The sequence below is a fragment of the Macrobrachium rosenbergii genome, chromosome 10, assembly GCF_040412425.1.
Source record: "Macrobrachium rosenbergii isolate ZJJX-2024 chromosome 10, ASM4041242v1, whole genome shotgun sequence".
Lineage (NCBI taxonomy): Eukaryota > Metazoa > Arthropoda > Malacostraca > Decapoda > Palaemonidae > Macrobrachium > Macrobrachium rosenbergii.
The window spans coordinates 75,336,423-75,359,293 of NC_089750.1; the positions used below are offsets into that span (position 1 = coordinate 75,336,423).

General features: G+C 40.8%; 1 protein-coding gene across 5 annotated transcripts in view; it reads left to right on the forward strand.

Moving 5' to 3' along the window:
• Window positions 1-22,871, forward strand: part of LOC136842908 (platelet binding protein GspB-like) — a 50,871-nt gene that overhangs the window by 2,920 nt on the left and 25,080 nt on the right. For 2 of the 5 annotated variants that reach the window (XM_067110858.1, XM_067110861.1), the window contains exons 2-3: window positions 11,187-11,294; window positions 17,390-22,444. In XM_067110858.1, the coding sequence (XP_066966959.1) occupies window positions 17,623-22,444 (4,822 nt within the window). In that variant the 5' untranslated portion in view covers window positions 11,187-11,294; window positions 17,390-17,622. Of the gene's footprint in view, window positions 1-1,317; window positions 1,539-11,186; window positions 11,295-17,389; window positions 22,445-22,871 lie in introns of those variants that run through there. The other 3 variants (XM_067110857.1, XM_067110860.1, XM_067110859.1) reach the window with 2 other exon arrangements.

The following is a 22,871-nucleotide window of genomic DNA, read 5'->3' on the forward strand; positions in this document are numbered from 1 at the left end:
ATGAAGGCAGCGATGGTGATCGTAAGCGCATTCATTGTAGTAAGAATAAGGTTAATGAACACGAATTTAACAATGAAAGACACTGATGGTGACACGAGACCAGTTATGGTTATTACTTATTAGATAGATAATGAAGGCAGCGATGGTGATAATGAGATCATTCTTCGTAGCAAGTTAATGGTGACTGATTGTGATAACGGGGCTTGTCTGAGTGATCTGAAGACGAATAGTTAAAATAAAGATGGTGAGGACTGGGCGCGTAATTATTAGTCTAGTCTGGGGACGTTTGACTGCGTCATTACCGCAGATCTTGACATGCACGTGTAATCGTTGTGCTTCAAATGAGTGAGTTTGTTTGTGTTTGATCCATTTTGCTTGTTGCTTTACTTGTTGGCAGGAATACTTAAAGAAATTCCGTGTGGACTTAGACCTATTTTTGTTCTGATTTGTTAGTTTTTTTTTCTTTCTAGAAGACCTCCAATGAAAAACCTATCCCTTTGGATATATGGCGAAGTGAACAAAGGAAGGGGATGATGAAAATTCACTGCTAAAGGTAAAAAAAAAAATTCGTTGATACAGGTGAAAATGGCACAACTGTAAAAACTCAAAAACATTAAAATTTCCTACCCAATTATCGTGTGAAACAGCAATCTGCAGTAGAAATGGAAAAGCGTGTATCGTAATCGTAGACCTTATTGTAATTATTCAGGTGTTCACGATTTGGAAGTTGACTGTGCATTTTCCTCTTTCCTTTGTTCAGCTAAATTGTTTCTCGGTCTAAATGGCCATTTTGTGTTTTTGCACTATATCAGTTATTTGAGCGTGGGTTTTTTTTTCTGCGATTACGTGTTTTCAAGGGGGCGTATTATTTTATTCTAAGCTCTGACAGCCAGTTACCTGTTTGGATTCAAGTGTAGGCTGATTCTAAACAAACATGTTGGGGGAACAGTTGTGACTTCCGGTGGTTAAGAGGTATGATCATAACAGATATCTTTCTTTTTAAAACAGTACCAGTGCTGCTACAGTGACCCACGATGAAGGATAAAAAAAAGTAGTAGGAACGAAAATGAAGATTAGGCCTATTAAGTCTCATTTTGTGCTTGTATGTGGTTACTGCTGCTTCTTTTCTCTCTTGTCTTGACGTAGTCGCTATTCTAAGGCACTGGACAATGCTGTTGTCTATCCATTGAGGAGGGAATGACGGACTCCACACAGGTGTGAAGTCGTTAGCCAGGTGTTCCAGCATGACTGGTTAGAGAGAGAGAGAGAGAGAGAGAGAGAGAGAGAGAGAGAGAGAGAGAGAGAGAGACCGATAACAGCTGCTGCTGCTGTATCAGCCTAAGTCAGTAGAACTGGGAAGCCTTTGTAGGCTATAGGGAACGAAGCCAGTTTACTTTTTCCTTCAGTATCCCGAAGGAAGGCCGAGATATCTGCAGTGGTCTATTTAGTCTTTTAAGTGAAGCGGTTTCTTTCGCGGCGTGATCTACGAACGAAGCAGCGGACATGAAATCTCGGAGATTATTCTGCCGGCCATTCTGGTAAGGGATAGAGGAAATAATAGTGTACCGATCATCGGTGCCACTTTGGACCAGGGAAAAACTTTACACTCCCCAGTTTTCACTTGAATTTATTTAGTATATATATTTTTTATATCTCTTCACTTTCACCGTCATCTTCCTTACTGGCTGCATTGTGTTGGGGGTGGTGTATGTTGTAATGCTTTGATTAAGGAACTTTTTTTCTTTGTTTAGATTCTAAGATTTGTTTCTGTGCTCCATGAACTTGTCTACACCACACCGTCACCATTAAACCTTTTTCCTGTTTCACTTCATCGTAATCATCGTCATCATGGTCATTGTAATAATGTAATAATGCCTTTGTTGATTTAAAGAATCAACCTTGCTCATTTTTTCCTGTCAAAACAAGTACTTTTGTTCGTTGCCTCACCAGTAAAAAAAAAATGGGAGCATATTTCTTGCGAGTTATTACATAAGACAATAAAAAAGTGTAATGATTACACTGAATCTTTGTACAAAATATGTACCGCAGATGTTCTTTTGTTTTATGTGTGCAGAAGTTTTATTTTTTTAATTTTTTTTTATTTCCCACGCAATAGGTACAGTCCACTTTGACACGAGGCTAGACCGATAGCTCCTTTTTGTTTGTGATTTGTGTGACCTTATGCCAGCACGGACTCTTCTTCATGGAGAAGTCCTTGACAATATTGGCTCGCCCTTCCCATCGTGGGAGTCGTACAAGGGGATGTGATTGGGCCACCTCTGTGACTTCGAAAAGATTTTAATTTTTATAGCAAATACTGGGCCTGATTGGGAGTACTAGGATTGTGATAGGTAATACTGTGTATGATTGTGAATACTAGGACTGTGATAGGCAATACTGTGTCTGATTTTGAATAAAGTACTAGGATTGTGACAGATAATATTCTGACTATGAATGTGAACAATGACATAGCTGCTATGAAGAAACATAATGAGTCTGACAAAAAAAAATGCAACTTACTCGATTCAACTTCTGGATAAACGGTTTCGAGACTCATACTGGTGGTCCCAGATTGAGCAACCTCTGTGGCATCCTGAACATGCTCAGAAAACCTAAACCTGGCAGTACCAGGATAGGCAAACTCCACAGCATCATGAATCATTGACATGCTTTGGGAACCAAACCTTGCAGTTCCTGGTTTTGCAACCCTCACGGTATCCTGAGTTACTGAGACACTGAAGACCAAACCTGGCAGTTTAGGTTGGACAACCTCTGCGGTGTCCCCAGTCTGTGAAATCCTTTGAGAACCAAACTTGGCAGTTCCTGGGTAGGATTGGCTCCAGCAAGACCCAGGGAGCCGTTTCTTCATTCCGGCGCCGAGCAAAGTAAGACTGGGCCGTAAAAAAGGTGTTTGGGAATTTTTACGAACCTATGCAGTATCTGCAGTTACTGAGACGCTGAGAACCAAACCTAGCAGTTCAGATTAGGCAGCCTCGGCAGTGTACCCGGTTACTGAGATACTTTGAGAACCAACTTTCGAAGTTCCTGGGTAAGCAACCTCTGCAGTGTACCTACAGTAGTTACTGAAATGCTTTGAGAATCAAACCTGGCAGTTCCTGGTTAGGCAACCTAAGCAATGTCCTCAATACCTTGCAGTTTCTGGTTAGGCAACTTCCACAATATCTTGAGTTACCGAGACACTTTGAGAACCAAATCTGGCAGTTCCTCGTTAGGCAACCTCTGCAGTGTTCCCAGTTACTGAGATGCTTTGAGAATCAAACCGTGCAGTTCCTGGTTGGGCAGTCTCTGCAGTATCCTGGGTTACTGAGGCACTTTTGAGGACCAAATCTGGAAGACCCTATATAGGCAACCTCTGCTGTGTCCCCAAGAACAGAGATGTTTTGAGAAACAAACCTAGCAGTTCTAGATTAGGCAACCTTTGTAGCATCCTGAACTGATATGCTCAGAGAACCTAACCAGGCAGTTCAAGGTTATGCAACCTCCACAGCATCCTGAGTTACTGAGACACTTTGAGAACCAAATCTTGGCAGACGGATAATCCTTCTTCAGAGTTGCAGGAGGACTGTGTGTCGAAATACAGTGTTGACAACATGGCTATTCTCAAGAAGCAAAAATGGGAACCTGACAAGAGAAACTGCTGTGTTTTGGCTTGCTAAAGCAACTTATGGATACTCTGGGCATGAATTCAGGTCCAGATTAGACAACCTGATTTCACGCTACCGCTCACTCAGTAAAACATGTTCAAACTTTATGAGAAAACTTTGGCCACAGGATATTGCCTGGAGATTTGAAAAGGCAATTTCTAAAGGATCAAGTTGACATCTCAAGAAGGATTCCCAGAAAATGGGCACATTGGCCCCTTTCACAAAGAGATTGTGGGTGTTAATATTAGCAACAGTCACTTCAGTAATACAAGACACTCAGTGAGAAAACAGAAAGCAAACTGGAGGTCTGAAATAGCAGCCTTGAGTCATCAATTACAAATACCTTGAATGGGAAAGTAGAACAGGTGCAAAAGACCCAGTATCCACTTAACAGGGCCAGTCAGCCGACCTAGAAACGTATTTGATAGATAAAGAAAGACAGTTCTGTTTAATTAAAGGAATCGAGTGAAGACCAAAGCTGAAAGGGAAGTCAGGTCTACAAAAGATGGGGGTTGACATTTGCTGCGTGAATTTAGATGAGCTGAGAGAGTAGAGGATCTTGCTTGCTCGGAATGGATAATAAGGCAGATGATATGCAATGAAGATGGACAGAGTACAGGAGAAGATTATCTTCTTCTTCTTCTTAGTTTGATCCCTAGCGAGGGTCTTAGTTTTCTGAGAATCCAGTTGGTTTTACAAGAATCTAGTTGCTTAACCTTCCATAAAAAAAAAAAACAGGCAAGAAAAGTCAGTATGATGAAAAGTGTTGCTTGAGAATATTCAAAATAAGATTCAGTATCAGATGATGATTCTGAACAACGATATGCTTCTGAAATGAGAAGGTACTGGTTGACTTGGGACGAATTTTACTGGCAAGTGTTTACACACTGATCGCTCACCCAGGGCGAGGCCTTCAGCTTCAAGGATCACGTGAGAATTAATTGCTTCAGCGCTTTGAATTGAAGGGAAGTTAATTTGGCTGAGGATATAAATATTTTAATTTATTCTCTTTGTACACGTGACTCGATTACGGGGAGAAATTCATGATGCATGGGTCTATATGCAGACGCCTATCTGGCTTATTCTGTTCGTCTGGGACGTTTAAAGGCATATTTTTAATAGACGAATTTTATAGGGAAATTAATTTGTAATCAGAATGACAAGAAGTTAGTTTTTTATATAAATAGGAAGTTTTAGAAGGAAAGAATTTTGATTTTGAGTTTTATAACAAAAAACGATTTTTTTGTCGCTGACGAATCTGTAAGGAAAAGAGATTCTGAATTAAGTTGTCACTGTAGACTCACTCTCAGTCGAGTATTGTAATGGGCGGGAAACCCGAAAGTAGACCCATGAGACGAGTTGACTTCTTGACGTCATCTTGGAAGCCCACCGCGACTGAGGCCTTCTGGGACACGTCCTAGATCGTCCTAGATCCCACAAGGGGGGAAACCACTGTTCCTCCCGCAAGACAGGGACGTGGCTCCATCACCACTCTCACCTTCGGACCCTTAAAAACCTCTGGCAGGAGGAGGAGGAGGAGGAGGTTCAGTAAGGGTGGGGGCGGGGTGGTGGCTGAGCTGTTATTGATAGTCTCATGCGGTTGCTAAGTTTCGCCGGGCGGAAGTTTTAAGAAAGTTAGATGTCACTGCGGTGTTACCGTACCCTCCACGGAGTTTGTAGTTATGGCAACACGTCTAAAATGAAGCGTCCTACTGCTCGAGAGAGAGAGAGAGAGAGAGAGAGAGAGAGAGAGAGAGAGAGAGAGAGAGAGAGAGAGAGATAACGCATCTTCTGGTCACATACCAACACCAGGTACTTGTGCTTTCATTAGGCCTATAAGGCATTCTTCACGATTTCCTGACACTGTAGTAATGAATAAATGTATAAATTAGTTTATTTATATATTTATGCATCTGAAGATATATTTATTTATTTATTTATTCATTTATTTACTTATTTCTTTATACTCTCAAGACTACCAACCTTCAAATCGAACTGTGGGACGTTGAAGAAAACCCTCTTCCTCGCGCCTTTTGGGATTCGAACCTACGCTTGTCAGCGGAAGAACCTTTGTTACAGCCACTGTTACAACAGACGCAATAACAACTCACAACCCATAAGTTGGTTGTTGTTCACTGGTCCTGATGGTATCGAGTGCTTGTGGGTTCTAAACGGTTCTGTCGTAACACCTGCGTCTCAATTTGAGGCCAGCGAGTCACATCGGCTGTAGCAAAATGATTATTAGAACAATAATGCCTGATGAATTATGTAGGAATAATTTTGATTCTGTATGTATGTATTATGTATATTAATTATTTATATATACTGTATATGTATATATATGTATAGGCCTATAGATAATTTATTAACTATATATGTAGGCCTATGTATATAATTTTTAAATATGCACACACACACACACACACACACACACACACACATATATATATATATATATATATATATATATATATATATATATATATATATATATATACATACATACATACATACATACATACATACATACATAGGCAGACATATACATAAACTAGATTAGCCTAATTGAAATAACGGTAGAAGTAAATTCAACAAACAGCAGTAGCCTTATACCAGCACGAACCCTTCCCCCTACCCCCCTCCCCTCCCCTCCCCTGGTCAACTCGGATAACGCTTTAAAGGGGAATAAGAATCCTCATGTGTGGACCCTTGGACTCGGTACGTCCAACCTGACGGGAGGTGAAAAAGTAAGCGAACTTGCAGATCGATGAAGAGTGAATGAACTGGTGTTTGGTTTTTGGGCTCTTTCTGTCCTGACTCTTTGGACGGTGCGTACCGTCTGAAAGCTTGGTCTAAGGTACCTCATACAAGGGCCAGATGTGTGTCAGAGAGAGAGAGAGAGAGAGAGAGAGAGAGAGAGAGAGAGAGAGAGAGAGAGAGAGACGATGGCGGAGTTTTGTCCAGTGGACAATATCTTGTAGACACACAGTTACAAAAAATTTAGGTACACATTAAGAAATATTGCCTTGCTGAAAGAATGTATATCGCGTAATGAGTGTATACATTCCCCATAGAGGTAATAGCTCGTATTAATAAGTTAATAAAATATTAATTCGTAGGTTATTAACAGAAGATAAATAAAAGCGGATTTTACAGAAATGGAAAAATTCAACCTTAACTTACTCTATGACCTTGGCAATTTAAGTTGGAAGCTTTCGGCGCCTTGTGTGTGTGTGTGTGTGTGTGTGTGTGTGTGTGTGTGTGTGTGTGTGTGTGTGTGTACACGCTTTAACTGACAGCTATACAAACAAAGCCTTTCGTGCTTTCGACGCATTGTGTTAAAGCCGCGTTTCATATGAGTCATCAGTGCGCAGGCGTCCATCATTCCTTATAGTCATCCTTGCTCGGATAATCTCGTTTGGTTGCCCCATACCATGGCCCTATAACCCTCTTGGGCGCCGGTGGGCATTTATTTAGAAAGAAAAAAAGATTGTTATTTATTATTATTTAGAAGGTAAACCCCTGTTCGTATGGAACAATCCCACAGGGGCCATCGACTTGGAATTCAAGTTTCCAGAGAATCTGGTGCTCATTTGAAAGAGGTTACAGACGATGATAGGAAATACAGAAAGAATAGGTAATTTATTAGAAAAGGGGAATGAAAGGTGGATTAATAAATGAATACATAAATAGATAAAAGTATAAATAGGTTATCAAGATACAAGGTGGATTGTGTGAACTGCTGTAGGGGTGGTAATGGACTGCGTCCTCAGTTGAACAGCTGAAGCATCATAAACTAACAGACAAGCATTGGGGGTTCTTGTACCAGGGTTATATACAAAGTGTGTGTGTGCGTGCGCGTCGTGTGCGTTTCCATGTGCGTGCGTTGGTTTAAATCAATATCACACAAGGATTTGCAGAAGCGGAGTTACTTACTTTCCAGGGGATACGTCCAATAACCTTTTCTTGACCTTGTGGTTCTTTCACCTCAGTGTTTGTGTGTGTGTTCAAGTCAGCCCAAGTTGGGAAGATTTTGTGTGGATGTTTTATCATGTCTAGGCATAATGTGTAAGTACGGCTGTCAAGCAGCCATTTCCATTCATAGGGTGGGTTCTGTTAAACAAATGGAGTCATTTATTACTCTCTGTGTACACTGAAGAATTTTTTTCACTTTCTGCACATTCAAAGGCCCCTCTTTGCGTCCGAAAGAGAGCCTTGATTATTTGGGAACTGCATATCTAATTCTTGGTCTAACCCCCAAGTCCTTGCGTTTTTCTATAAGCACACTAAAGAATTTTCATACTGAAGAATTTTTATTACACTGAAGAATTTTCACGCTGAAGAATTTCCACACTGAAGAATTTCCACACTGAAGAATTTTCACACGAATGTTTACAATGATGAATTTTTATGCTGAAGAATTTTCACACTGATGAATTTACATGCTGAAGAATTTTTACATGGATGATTTTCACATTATTGAATTTTTGCCCTGAGGAATTTTCACACTGCTGAATTCTCATGCTGATGAATTTTCACGCTGAAGAATTTTCACACTGATGAATTTTCACAGTAAAGAAATTTTTCACTTTCTGCACATTTTTTGCCTCTTGATCAGATTCTTCATTGCTTTGGAACTGCAGCATGTTGTAACTGTATTAACTTCCTTAGGCATATCAAATCCACAAGTTTTTGCAGATCTGCAGCTGCCATTCTTGCTATAGCCTAATTTGGTCTGCAGTTATTGTGCAGTTAGAACCTCAGAAGTTCAAGCGAAGATGCAGTGCATTGCTACCATAAAACAATTCACTTTGTTCTTTAATAATTTATTTACATTTTTATCCATTTATTTTTTGATTTGTTAATTTATCTTTTTTTTTTTTAGTAACTGATCTCTTCTTTCTGTAATTCCTAATATCTTCTGTAGCTTCTTTCAAACGAACGCCATAGTGTTATTTGAAAGCGTGAATTTCAAGTCAGTGACCCCTTTGGTGGGTTTGTCCCACATGAATAGGGGTTTATCTTCTGAATAATAATAATAATAATAATAATAATAATAATAATAATAATAATAATAATAATAATAATAATCATAATAATAATAATAATGCTTATATGAAATCGCCATTCCACTCTTAGCATCTACACTTATGTTCATGATATTGTAATTTGTTTTCCCTCACAATTGCTTTCAGACCATTTAGTTCATCTCTGCAGTTCCTTTGTTCATCTGCTAATGAACTTTGTTCACGGGCAAACCTCCTCGTCATTGTCCGATAGAACCAGCCAGTACGCAAACCACTTAAACCAGATTCTCTTTGGGAAATTTATTGTTCCACGTAATTCTTACACAAGTGTTAACATTGTCATAAGAGTACTGTTATGAAAGGTACTTCCCACAGCACAGTACATTATGTCCTCATCATTCTCTCTCTCTCTCTCTCTCTCTCTGGTCAGTGAATTTGTCACATAATTTGTATAATTATCTCATACAGTTTTTTTGTTTTTGTTTTTTTCCATTTTTAAGAATTCAGGCCAAACAGCTGTTTCATGAGAAGATCCCTTTTCTAAATCACGCTTCTCCCAACCGATGAACTCTTGCGTAATCTATCGTTTTTTTTTTTCCCCGGTGGAAGAATTGTGATTTATATATATTTATATATACTGTATATATATATTTATATATATGTATATATAAACACATACACAGGTGTTTCATGAAGAAATTCCTGGATTCTCAACACCGTTTTCCTGGTCTAAATCCATACTGCTCCTAGCTTGTGAACTCTTCAGTAATCTATCGTCCTTTCCCAGTGGTAAAAATCATATGCTGTATATATATATATAGAATGGCAAGCTAATCTCTTTCTTTCTGAATTGACTAACCAGCACTAGGCTTCTTTTCCCAGCACGCATTTCCATCACACGTGCGGCATCTCTGGTGAAAAGGGAGGGAGTTAGGTTAGTTATTTTCTGTGTTTTATGATGAATCTCATCTTGGACTCTCTATCTATCATTTTTATCAATTCCGTGGAGAACGAGGCTGTACGGGTTGGGACAGTCTGACAGACAGATAGACGAACAGACGGCAGACAATTGCGTGCTGTGAAAAAGACGGTGTGGTAGCAGGTCCATTGCGTTTGGGGGTGGGGGAGATGAGGTAGGAGAGAGAGAGAGAGTGAGGACGGAGGGAGGAAGGAGGGATAAGTTGGGGGTTTAAGGCGGTGACAAGCTAGCTGTTGGCCGTTGGTCCGAAGCTAGCTAGAGCTAGCTTAATGGATCGGGGTAGATTTTTTACCATAAACGTGCACAAACGATCTCTGCTTTCCATCTTTCCTCTCTTTGTTATTTATGTATATTTGTTAATCCTGAGTACATTCATGTGTTGTTGGATAATTGCGTGACCACTGACATCAGTCTTTCGCGATGTGTAAGCGAGAGAGAGAGCGCGGACTGTGGATATATATATATATATAAATAATGTTGCGGAAACGTGGTAGATTGCTAGCAGACCGGTCTTGCTCCGTGTCTCTCCCACGCGTTAGACTCGGCTGTAATTACGGGCAGGAATCGATTGGGAGGAAAAAAAACGAGAGAGAGAGAGAGAGAGAGAGAGAGAGAGAGAGATGAATCTTCACGAAAGGTATCTACGATTTACAGTCATGAACTGTTGCTGTCACGAAGCGCTTCGTATCCATGGAGTTAGACTTTTTTATCTTTTCCTTTTATGCACGTGAAGGACCCAGCGGTTGGGATGAAGGACAGTGACACTGTCCTGTCAGATTCTTCAGGGACACTAGGACTTTGGGCGTTCTCAAGTGTATAGGAGAGAGATAAAAGGTAAATCTGTTCACCCTTGGGGGTAGTATTTCACCAGCTTATTCATCTTGCATCCAAATGTACCCTCAGATGCCGTTGGGAACGATTAGGCCTAGTCTCGTACAGACATGCGTAGCCTAGCTGCTAGGCTTTGGGACTTGATAGAGGAGGGTTTCGATTCCTTTATTTGCTCCAATTACAGCTGGGTGGACTGGGTATTTTCGAGTTATAAAAGATTATCAAACATTAGACTTGTTGAATGCCACTAACCCTCGTAAAAAATAAAAAAAACCACATTCTGCTGCTTTTATGACTCTTGGCTTTGTAAGGGGGTGTGAATCCTCTGCAAGCCTTCTTGAAAACTAAGCTGACAAGCTAGTGAGTACCTTCTCCAGCTCCCCTAGCTCGTAATAATCTGACAAAAGTGAAATCCCTGCCTTGACATTACACACAAACCATAAGCTGCGCACTATCACTAAAAATCCGTAGATTTGTCCAACTGGAGAGTGAACTGCCCACTTATTTTAATGACTCCTGTCTCCTGCTCTTTTGTATAGATTTGTAGAGTTGTCTAACTGGAGAGTGAACTGCCCACTCATTTAATGACTCCTATCTCTGTACTTTTCTATTGCAAGACATGTTTTTTGCCCCATTGCCTAATAGTGCCCATTGAGATAGGAACCTGTTCAGTTTTCTTTGCAGCCTCAGCTCCTCAGACTGTCTGCACCTTGTCGAGTGTTGCTGATTTCTCTGTAATCCCTCACCAAAGATGAGAGGCTTCTTTGATCTTGCAATCCTCCAGGCTACAAGGTACGAAGCCAGTTTATTTTTTCTTGCACGGAGTAAACTATTGTGTTAGTGGGAGCTTCTGGCTTGTGCCCCTTCAAATGTTGGTCTTTCCTTTCAAAGAAACTATTTTCCTTACTTTGTCCAGTCTGAGGGGTTCAGTACTCAGTACCTTATCCTGAATAATGCAGTGAGGTTTGAACACTTGCCGTGACATGTTCGCAAAGTGCTATCAGAAACATTCTTCATTGTGCTGTCTGTTTAACCATTTTATTTTTAGAATATGGAAAGAAAAACAAAAGCAACTAGTGTGATTGAATGATGAGGAAACTGTTCTGTGATATTTGATCAGTAAAGTCGAATAGGCCTAAATGTTGTTTAAAATAAAGATATACGCTGAGTTACATGAACAGTAAGAATTAATTTTTAAGTTTTTCAGTGAGTAGGTTATTGTAATACTGTATGTACGTTTATTTATTCTGTCTTCTCTACTTAATCCTTAGTCAGGGTTGCTGCAAGGGTTTAGTTTGCTTTCTTTAGTTGCACTTGTTCTGGATGTGGTAGCCCTTGCATGGCCACAGAGTTAGGGTGATTTATCTGTGCGTTGGCCACTTCGGGGTAACAGGCTAGCATTTCTGCTTAGTGTTTTTTTTTAATCTATGTCGTCATGTAATTCATTCTGGTCACTTTTTTTTATGCATTGAGTAAGATTTTGCAACTACTGAGTCACCTTGGAAAGAAACAGCTTTTAACTGTTTAGAATATTGTGTTCAGTTTTTTCTGTCCGTCTGAGGTTGTAGATGCATAAGGCAGAACTGCCCACACTGAAGAACTGTTTCAGGTTGGATGCACACTGTAGAACTGCTTCCAGATTCAGTGCATGGTCTGTAAAACTCTGCCCTGTTCAGTATGCACACTGCAGAACTACAGAAGGTACAGTTTATGTGTTGTAGAAAAGCCCTAGATTGCTTTGCAAACTGTAGAACTGGCCCAGGTTATGTACTCATACTTTAGAACTACCCTGAATTTGGTGCATGAGCTGAAGAACCTTGCCAGGTTCCATATGCATGCCCCAGGTTCACTGCATACACTGCAGATTTGCACAGGTTTCAATATGTGTGCTACAGAATTGCCCCAGGTTTGGTACACAAACTGTAGAACTGTCCCATGTTCTCTACATCAACTGTACAATGGCCCCAGATTCTGTAACAGACTTTACAATGGCCCTATGTTCTGTACATAAATTGTACAGTGGCCCTAGGTTCAATACAATTGTTACAGAACTGCCCCAGGTTCTTTATACAGACTGGAGTAGTGCCTCAGGTCCAGTGTGCATTCTGTAGAACTACCCAGGGTCAGTAAGCTTGCTGTGAAGCTGTCCAGGCTGTGTAATCAGAACTACCAAAATATGGGTGCTGCCCCAGGTTTGATAAGTGAACTGTAGACCTACTACAGGTTCAGAACCTGTAGTGTAAAACTGCCTCAGGTTGGATGTGCACACAGTAAACTGTCACCGGTCCAGTATGCATACTTGAGAACTGGCCTCGCGCCTGGTATGCAAGTTGAATAGCCCTAGGTTCAGCATGCACACAGTAGAGAGTCACACGTTTATTGTGTCCTTGTTGTGTTTAATGCTCATATTCCCCTTAGGGGGTTAGTGCCGTCAGTGCACTTTGCGTGGTGCACTGTAGGCATTACCGACCCCTAGCTGCGGCCTCTTTCATTCTTTTTACTGCACCTCCGTTCATTTTCTCTTTCTGCCATCTGCCTCTCCGCCCTCTCTAAGAATTGTTTTGTAGTGCAGCTGCGAGGCTTCCCACCTGTTACACCTTTCAAGCCTGTCAATTTCCCTTTCAGCTCTGAATGACCTCAGAGGTCCCAGTGCTTGGTCTTTGGCCTAAATTCTATATTCAGTTCTATTCTGATGTTCATATTATTTGTATTTTCGTGTCCGAATTCTGATCTTGAAACACCTGACGAGTTTTGAAGATAGGTCTTTTAAAAGCTCAATAGAACCATGATGGAGGAATGTTAGGTTCCAAATCGTGACTTGCGACTTTACGGTCTGTACCCTCTTTCCTCCCTTACCCCCCTCCTCCCCCCCTTCTACACCTCCCCTCCTCCCCGTACACCAAGTTTAGCTTCCAGTGTACCCAATGGCATTTTGGTAATTTTTGGTATATCAGTAAAATTAAGTGAGCACAATTGAAAGATATTCTATAGTTAAACTTGACCGCAGAGAAGCATAGCGTAATTGTCCATATTTTCAAATTTATACTTTTGATATTATATACTTTTAGATTAACGTTTTTTTTGGGAAATTCACTTGTTTATGTACCTCAGATGAGTATGACATTGACCAAACTTCAAGGTCATGTACTCACGAAGAAGTGGCAAAAGAAGTTTAATAACAGGACGTGGAAATCAGTCAGAACATCGTATTTCAAACACAAAGTCGCAGTATTATTTCAAGTGCCTGTCAGATGTCAGTCGTATCACATTTCATAAGTTGCATTTTGACAACAGATCTCCCACATTCACAATCGATCCCTGATCCCCGTTTCCTGCCGAGAGCGACCGGAGTCGCTGAACAACACCACCAATATGGAATAAATGTTTTGCCTCGCTGTCGAACTTCTCCAGAGTTCCGGAGGTCCTTTATTCCTCCTCACACCGTTGTTGGACTGTGAAACAGTCAGTCTCCTTACTGAGGATGTGGTCTAATTGGAACTTCTACAGAAGTTCAAGCGGAGATACAATGTATTACTGGCTTGATACAGTTCTCCTTGTATTTTAATAGTTTACTTGCATTTTTATCTATTTATTTATTAGTTTATTTTTCTTTTCTAAGTACTGATCTCTTCTTTCTGTATTTCCTGATACCTTCTGTTACTTCTTTCAAGTGAACGCCATGATATTCTTTGGAAGCTTGAATTCCAAGTCGGTGGCCTCTGTCGTGGGCTTGTTTCCGTGTGATCAGGGTTCAATAATAATAATAATAATAATAATAATAATAATAATAATAATAATAATAATAATAATAATAATAATGGCTAAGAAATTCACAATCTCGTGAAAAACAATCTGTGGACCGTTCGAGCTTTCGAAAGTCCTTGCTTGTTTATTTTACTTAGTAATGTAGTTTACTATATAGCTATGGATTTTTATTACACAACAACAATAATAATAATAATAATAATAATAATAATAATAATAATAATAATAATAATAATAATAATAATAATAATAATAATAATGATAATAATAATGTATGTCAGTTCCAGTGTTGTTTAAAACCTTCATCCCTTTAGTGAATAACTAACTTCCCCCGCGGGGAGGGTTAGTGCCGTCAGTGCACCTCGTGCGGTGCACTGTAGGCATTACTTAAGGTTCTTTGTAGCGTGCCTTCCTTAGGCCCCTAGCTGCAACCCCTCTCGTTCCTTTTACTGTACCTCCATTCATATTCTTTCTTCATTCTTGCCATCCACCCTCCTAACAATTGGTTCATAGTGCAACTACTTTGAGGTTTTCCTCCTGATACACCTTTCCAACGCTGAATGACCTCATAAACCCCAGGGCTTGACCCTTGGCCTAAGCTCTATATCCCAATAGTATATAAATGCTTAGGTCTCCCCGTTGTCAGAGTAACCGTTGATTCTGCCACTCTGCCCTGGGTGATAAGAACGCTAGAGGCTGATTGGGAAACTGTTCTGAGGGAAATTGGGAAACTGCGGTCAAGTGGCATGTCCCTCAGAAACCCAAGATCCAAGGTCGAATTTTGCTGGGGCAAATGATTCTTTTGCTTTTTTGGTTTGTCAAGTTTTAGATGTTGCAGTTAAATTTCAAATATGCCGATATTTTACTGTATAATGGAAAATATCTATTTCTCATTTCTTTCGTTACACTCGAGATAAATTGAAGTTAGATTCCTTTGCATATTATTATTATTATTATTATTATTATTAGGTATGGGCCCTCTTTCAAACATGTTTTGTTAAATGTGATGACAGCCTTGGTTGCATTAATCTTGTAGATTATTCGTTGAACTCTCTAATTACCCTGTTTTAATTCTTCAGTAACAGAATTGAGTAAAATGCCAAGGTTCATAGTAGGGGTTTTATTTATAAAAAATATCAAAAGTAGCAGTTAATGGAAATTCCGACTTTTGATATTTTTATAAATAAAACCCCTACTATGAACGTTGGCATTTTCCACAATTCTGTTACTGAAGAAAAAAAAAGGATAATTAGAAGACTTGAACGAATAATCTACAAGATTAATGCAACCAAGGCTGCCATCATATTTAACAAAACATATTATTATTATTATTATTTTGAGAGTTTTTTCTCAACAACCCTCGTGTTTTTACATTATTTTGGAAAGTGAAGCTTTGGTAAATGTTTGGCCCCAACTAAGAATCGTAGCGAAGGGAAAAATTGATGTTAAAATCTACTTTAAACTCTGGTCAGCTACACCTGCTCTGGTGCCTGGTACCTGTTAGCACCGGTTTTCCGGAAGTTCCTCAAAACCAAAAGTATCCGTTCAAGGCACAAAGAAGCATTTAGGAGAGAAACGTTTAGTTCAAGGAACAAAAAATCAATTAGAAGAGAAGCACTTACAAGAAAGGATCACCAGTTCAGGAAATACCAGAGTGGTAGACAGCTCAGGGAAGCAGGCAGTGGGTTGGGCATGGCAGCGGACCAAGGGGTACATGACCGGGAGTCATGAGGAAGGAAATAAGAAAGGAATGTTTAGTCGCTTTAGTGGACGTTGCACGACCTGAGGTCACAAACGCAGGGTAGATGGACATTCGGCGAAGCCCTGACGTGCCTGTGAAACCGATTGATTGATTGACTGTCGACTGAGAGTCCTGTTTCACTCTCTTTGAAAGGAATGACTCGGTTTCCCGGACACTTTGCTGCGTGAATGGATCGTGTTACTACAGTCAATTCTCATCAGTTCTGTAGTTTTTAGTTTTCTGTACAAGAAAACTATTGTGCCGGCTTTGTCTGTCCGTCCGCACTTTTCTCTGTCCGTACTTTTTCTGTCCTTTCTCAGATCTTAAAAACTACTGAGGCTTGAGGGCTGCCAAGTTGTATGTTGATCGTCCATCTTCCAGTCATCGAACATACCAAATTGCAGCCCTCTAGCCTCGGTAGTTTTAATTTTATTCAAGGTTGAAATTAGCCATATTCGTGCCTCTGGCAGCTATATAGGATAGGCCACTACCGGGTCGTGGTAGAAGATTCATGGGTCGCGGCTCGTACAGCATTGTACCGAGACCACCGAAAGATAGATCTGTTTTCGGTGGCCTTGATTATACGCTGTAGCGGCTGTACAGAAAACTCGATTGCGCTGAAGAAACTTCGGCGCATTTTCTACTTGTTTTTTCCTGTGTCTAAAGGAGATTATTTTATGCGAGGAATTCTCTTTGAAGATGACTTTGGGAATTCCTTTTAAATGCTTATAGATCTGATTACATTTTTTGGTACTGATGATGATCTACTGTTGTTGTTTTTGTTTTTTATTAGTTCCAAGATCCAGAGCAGAGGTTAAGTTCCTTGCGGGACACTTCTCGGTAAATTTGGGATTGGGAAAGTTTAGCGTTTCCTGCTAAAAATAGTTTAGCGGTTTAGGGCTAAAAAAAGGAAAGATTTCCTGTTTAGAATTTGGATGTTTTTGACGCTTTATATAGATACATTAATCATTCTAAAACGGTATATTAAATTTATGTTATCACCTCAAAAGGTCACATTTGCATCATCAGACATATGTGGTTTTATGGAGGACGTTTTGATGCACGAATGTTAGGATGAAATTGGTCACAATCTGAATTTTACTTTTCCTATTTATCATTCTTGTCAGTTATGACTGGTATCCGAAATATGTATGCATATGTATATGTATACATATATTTTATATATATATATATATACAGTATATATATATATATATGTATATACATATATATACATATATGTATATATATAGTATGTATATATATATATGTATATAATGTATACATATATATCTTGAGATGTCACTGGTGTTTTGCTTATTAATTGCATGCGGGCAGAGTGGAAGGGCAACTGTAGTAATCGGTCGGTGTTCTCTTTCAGGAGTGAGGGACCGTTGGTCGAGGAACAGACTCTTATATCCCAACTGGTTGTGGCAACAGCGTCAAGTGTTGTCGGTGTGAGTCAGAGAACGACAGCTGCTGCTGCCGCGGAGGCATCATCACAGGTGTGCCATTGCAGGTGGTGCCCCAGGTGTTTGCGGCGTGTGTGTGCGTGTGTGTGTGTTGCTGGTCCTGGCAGGTGGCGGGTCGTCATGAAGAGCCTGTGCCGTAGAGATGGCTGCCCAACCACAACAGACGCTTACTGCCACAAATGCAAATTCTAAGCACAGTTCTCTGCTGACAGGCTCCTCCTGCTCCTCCTCCTCCTCCTCCTCTGGTGCGACACTACCTTCGCCACACCTTGCTCACTACCAGGGGGGAAGATTAGGCTGCCCCTCAGAATTGGATGGTAGAGGTTCCCTCGGTGGACACACCGCCACACGCCCACCTGTTTCCCACCCCAACTTTTCCTCCTCCTCCTCCTCCTACGCCTCGCCCCCCTCCTCCTCTTCATTTTTGTCTTCCTCCGCTCCAGCAGTACCCTTTGCATTTTCTCCATTGTCTACATCCTCTTCCTCATCTTCCACTTCCCCAAGCAGCCACAGTCAGACACCCAGACCAGCATCCCGGCGCGCTCGGCCCTGTTCTCTGTGTGGTACCAAAGCTCTCAGTCCACAGCCAACGTACTTGTCCACACCAGCTTTCGGGGTGCTCGAGCAGCCCATTGTGTTGTTGCATCGTTTGGAAGATGGTCTGCCTCGAGGGGATCTGAGAAGTCTTCATGCCTTTGGAACAATCCGTCTTTTACCCGTCCAGTCAGCAGCCAAAGGATGTGTCGGTGCTCCTGAAGCAAGCAGTGGTGAAAACACTGGCTATGATGGCGGGGAAAGTCAGATAAGGCAGGCCATGGAGGATGCCACTGAAGGTTGCACTCAGGAAGTTCTCTATGACCGCGGTTCCCCATTTGGATGTGAAAAGAATGCAACACGCAGTGATGGTGAGACTAACAGTGAAAGACTAGAGGAGAGTGATACTGAAACTGGAGTGGAAAGTGTGTTCCTTGAAGAGAGTTATCCCTTAGAGGCAATTGTAGACACTGAAGTGGCAGTTGTTAGCAACCACAGTGACAGGGGTGATAAACTGCTTATTAGGGAAAATAACTGTGTCAAAACGCCTGCTGTGAGTAGTTGGTGCGTCAGTGACAGTGAGTGTAGTGATACCCATCATGTAAGGGGAGACAAAGTAAAGTCTGTAAGGGATCAGGGTAGTGACAATAACAAAAACAGTTTACCTAATAATCATAATTCAATGAACGCAGTGTTTAGGTATCAAGATAGTGAAAGCGAAAAAAGATTGGTCAGACGCTCTTCAGCTGTGGAAGCTGAGTCCGATTCTCCCATCTTGCTACAATCTTGTGATAAAATCAAAGAAAACAGCTCACCTAGTGATAAGCAATTGTTAAGTGCAAAAAATCTTTCAGTTCCTTCTACAAAATGTCCATCCACTTTGTTAACCAACTGTGTGTCCACAACATCAGTTAAAGCTTTACCTGGCTTCACCTCTCCAAGTTACACTGTAGCTACATCATGTAAGCAAACTACTTCAGCAACAAAAGCAGTTGCTTATCAGTGCTCGTCATCTGTTGTACAAAGGACCCCAGATTCATTCATAGCTTACTCTCCAAAAATGAGGCACTCTCCTGTGTCTTGGAGTCCGCACACAGCCTCACCAAATGTTTGTGAGTCTCCAGCTCTCATTTCCAATTCTTGCACTTCCCCCGAAATATCAGCATCTCCAACACCATCCCCCCCATCTCCGTGTGAGTCCCCCTCCCTCCCTTTTTCCCCACCTCCTTCTCCTGCACCTGAATTCATCCAGTCAGACTCTGCAGGTGCATTGGGTAAAGGTGAGTCACAAAGTTTTCCGCTTTCCCCTTATTCACCTGGAAGTTCACCATCTTCACCGATTTCCCCAGCACCACCACTTTCCCCTTGTGATTCTCCTCCTTCTCCCTGTGCATCTGCAGATTCTCCTCAGACTCCACTGGAGGAGGAGAGACCTTCTGCACCACTTGAACAAAATGATGTAATGGAAGATGCTTCAGAAACAGTAGGTCTCCCATGTACTCCTTCAGAAAGTGGTGACAACTGCACAGCATCTCAGCACTCTTTGATGATTTCTCGTAGTAGTGAGTTTACCTCTGAAACAAATGCTCAGGTTGAATATCAGTTAGGAGTTACTGATGAACTAAAACCCAAACAGATTAGCTCAGAAAGTACCGATTCTGTAGACTCTTTAGGTCAAAGTGAAGATTTTGAGTGTGAAAGTAGAGAGACAGATGTTAGATCCAGTTTAGATAGTTGCAGTTCCAGTAATGACGATGAGAAACCTGTTAATGCTGAAAGTGATCTTAATTACATGAAATTAAAAGTTCGTTTACGGCCAAAGATGGAAACTCCACTGCCTACTGAAAAGTTTTCAAATGACAATTGTAATAAAAATGGAATCCCAAAAATTGTATTAACATTGAGGGGTAATGGACCAAACAAAGAATATTCTTGCTCAAATAAGGTAAGGAGTGATGGCCAGTCCTCTTCTAAGGCACATGTTATGCATAGAAAGCACAAATCCAAAAAAGATAAGAAAGAAAGAGAGAGAAACAAAATGAGGAAAGCGCCCAGGGGAAACAAGTATAAACGACACCTCGAACTCTTTGGAGAGGATAGTAATGATTCCCTTGGATTAGAAAGATGCGATAACAATGGAATTGCTGGGAGGTGTGATGACAGTTTAAGGGATCCAGAAAAAAGTAAGGATGCTGAATCTCCTTCGGTAGTCGCTGCTCCAGGTGAGCCTGGGGATAACAGTGAAGATAGCTTTTTCTGGCCCATTCCAGGGCCAGGGTACAGTTATTCGGAGAATATTGAAAGAGTGTGTGAAAAAGTTAAACAAGTTAGCCCAAAAGAGAAGCATATCCAGGAAGATTCATTTTCAGATTATCTGCCAGACCTAGACCCTGTGCCGAGCCCAAAGGACAGTGATGGAAAGCTTACGGTACCCAAAATGCCAGTGATTGCAAAGGATGAAGTCTTTCGAGCTAAAACGCCAGCTTTCGTAAAGAAAGAGATTAAATTCCAAAGAGGCAGGGTCAGAGGAGGGGTTCTTGCAAAGAAGAGGTTGTTACTGAGTAAGAAACAAGGAAGGAGTTTTTTAAGAAACTGGCACTCCAAACAGGTGTCCAAGTGCCTTAGAATTAAACAGAAGTCAAAGATTAAAAAAGAACCAGCAGAAGACCAGACAACTTCAGATTTTTCATCAGAGGTCAGTCACAGCAAGGTTCTTGGAGAAGATCACTCACCACTGGAAAAACCTTCAACGTTGTCCCCCACAGAGAAAAATACTTGTGAAAGTGTTCCATCCACGCCATCATTAACAGTTCAGGAAACAGTGAGTGTCAACACAGATAATTCAGCAAAAGATACAGGGGTGCAAAAAGTCCCAGATATTTCATCTGTAGTGAAAAAAGAAAGTGAACCCCTTGGCAAAAATGAGCATTCCTCTCAGGAGAAGCTCGAATTATCTTATCTAAGAGCTCGACCAGAGAGAACCACAAAAAAATGTGAAACTGGTCAGGACTCAGATTCTTGTCTGTGGGTTAGCTTTGGTGTAAACAGACCTGTCCCTGTTCCAGCCAGTGATTTACCTATCCTTGAGCCAGAAACTGAAGTTAGGGGAACAGTCAAACTTGAGTATAGTCATTCAGAGGGAAAGAGAAAGATTCACGATAATATAACACATCCTCCAAAACCACAGACAACTAGTGTCAATATTCCACAGACTGTTGATTGTAAAACTGTTGCAGATAAATCAGCCAGTGCCACAATCCCATTAGATGTTAAAAATAGTTCTGCTACCCCTGGAAATTCTCTGTCTTTTCCCTCTTCTGATCAGGAAACATCCCCATTGTTTGATGAGGAACTCTCACAGAAAAAGGGCAAATACTCAAAGCAGGATGGTATAATACCTAACAACATTGCAGGAGGAGGGCAGTCTGGAGAAGCAAGAGAAAATATTCCAGACCTACCACCGGGGAACGTTGCTGTTAAAAATAACATTGTTAAGCCTCATATAAGACTGAGGAGTGCTCCAAGGCCAACAGCAAAAGTAATGGAGCAGCCAAAGGGAAATCAGCAAAGCACTAGTGATTCACCAAGATGTGCAAAGGTTTCTAAAATATCTGTTAGCAGAGATATAGGAGATAAAAATCAGAAACTTGAAAGTTCCAGTTTATCTCAGCCATTCTTTCTTTCTTCAGGTGGTCCTGAGAGTGGTGATATTAAACAAGATAAGTTGAAACATTCTGAAATAGCAGCAGAGGACTCTGTAAAAACTACTCCTCCAGAATCAGAAGCGGAAGAGAGCCAGTATTACCGACCGAAAAAGATACAGAAAGTCTTGGATGAAAATGTACAAAAGCCAGCCTCTTCGAAAGCTCAGTTAGATGCTTTATACCCTGAAGCAAAAGATTCAGAAAAAACTAGTAATAACGATAACTGCCTTCGCTTTACAGAAGAGACAGTCACTCATTCAAGTGCTGACAAGGACTCTTCTTGTGAGGATGACAAGGATCCTCATAATGAAGTCTTCAGGCCTGCTGCTGAGGTGCCCGCTAGTGAGTATAGTGCTTCCAGAAATGACAAAGAAACCCTAGAGTCTGGTCCTGATAATGGTGACAGAGGAAATCTTCTGAATGTAGATGTTAACGAGCAGAATGAAAATTTGATCATTCCTCCTCCACATGACCCAGAATTTGATAAGGTTTGGGCAGATCGACTTCGCAAGAAGTGGAAGACCCGCCGCCGAAAGCAGAGCGCGAAGTCTACCAGGGAAGGTGGATCAGAGCTCGTTGAGAAATCTGGAGAGACACCGAGCGAAGAACCCTCTGCTCCTTGCAAGGACTCGGTTGCATCCAAAGGCGTAGCATCTTCTGCTAAACAGAACAAGGAGGCCGCCAAGAAACATCGGAAACCGAGGAAGAGAGACGAAAGTGGATCAGGTAGGAAAAATTATACTTGTTTGGATGTGCTTTGGTGAAAGATATTGTGATGATGGTTGATTTTTAGATGACTGACAACCTTGATAGTAAATATAGGATACATTAGTGTCTGCATTCCATTTTTTAAAAATATTTTAATGTACTTTCTATTTTATTAAATTGTATTGTCAGTACATAACTAATAGATAAGGTTAGAACCAAGTCCATGCATCAACATTATATTACTCCTCACAGAACAGCTTTTTCCTTGTGTTTAAGTGGACAGACAGATTTTTTGGTGGAAGAGTCCCAATTGTTGTACATTCCCAGTGGTCATTTCAATTTACCTCAGAACAAACTAATAATTACCATATGTTGCATTGTATAATGAACCCACATGGTAGAAGACTAAACCACATTTGATTATCGTTACCAGCAGGTCTTCATG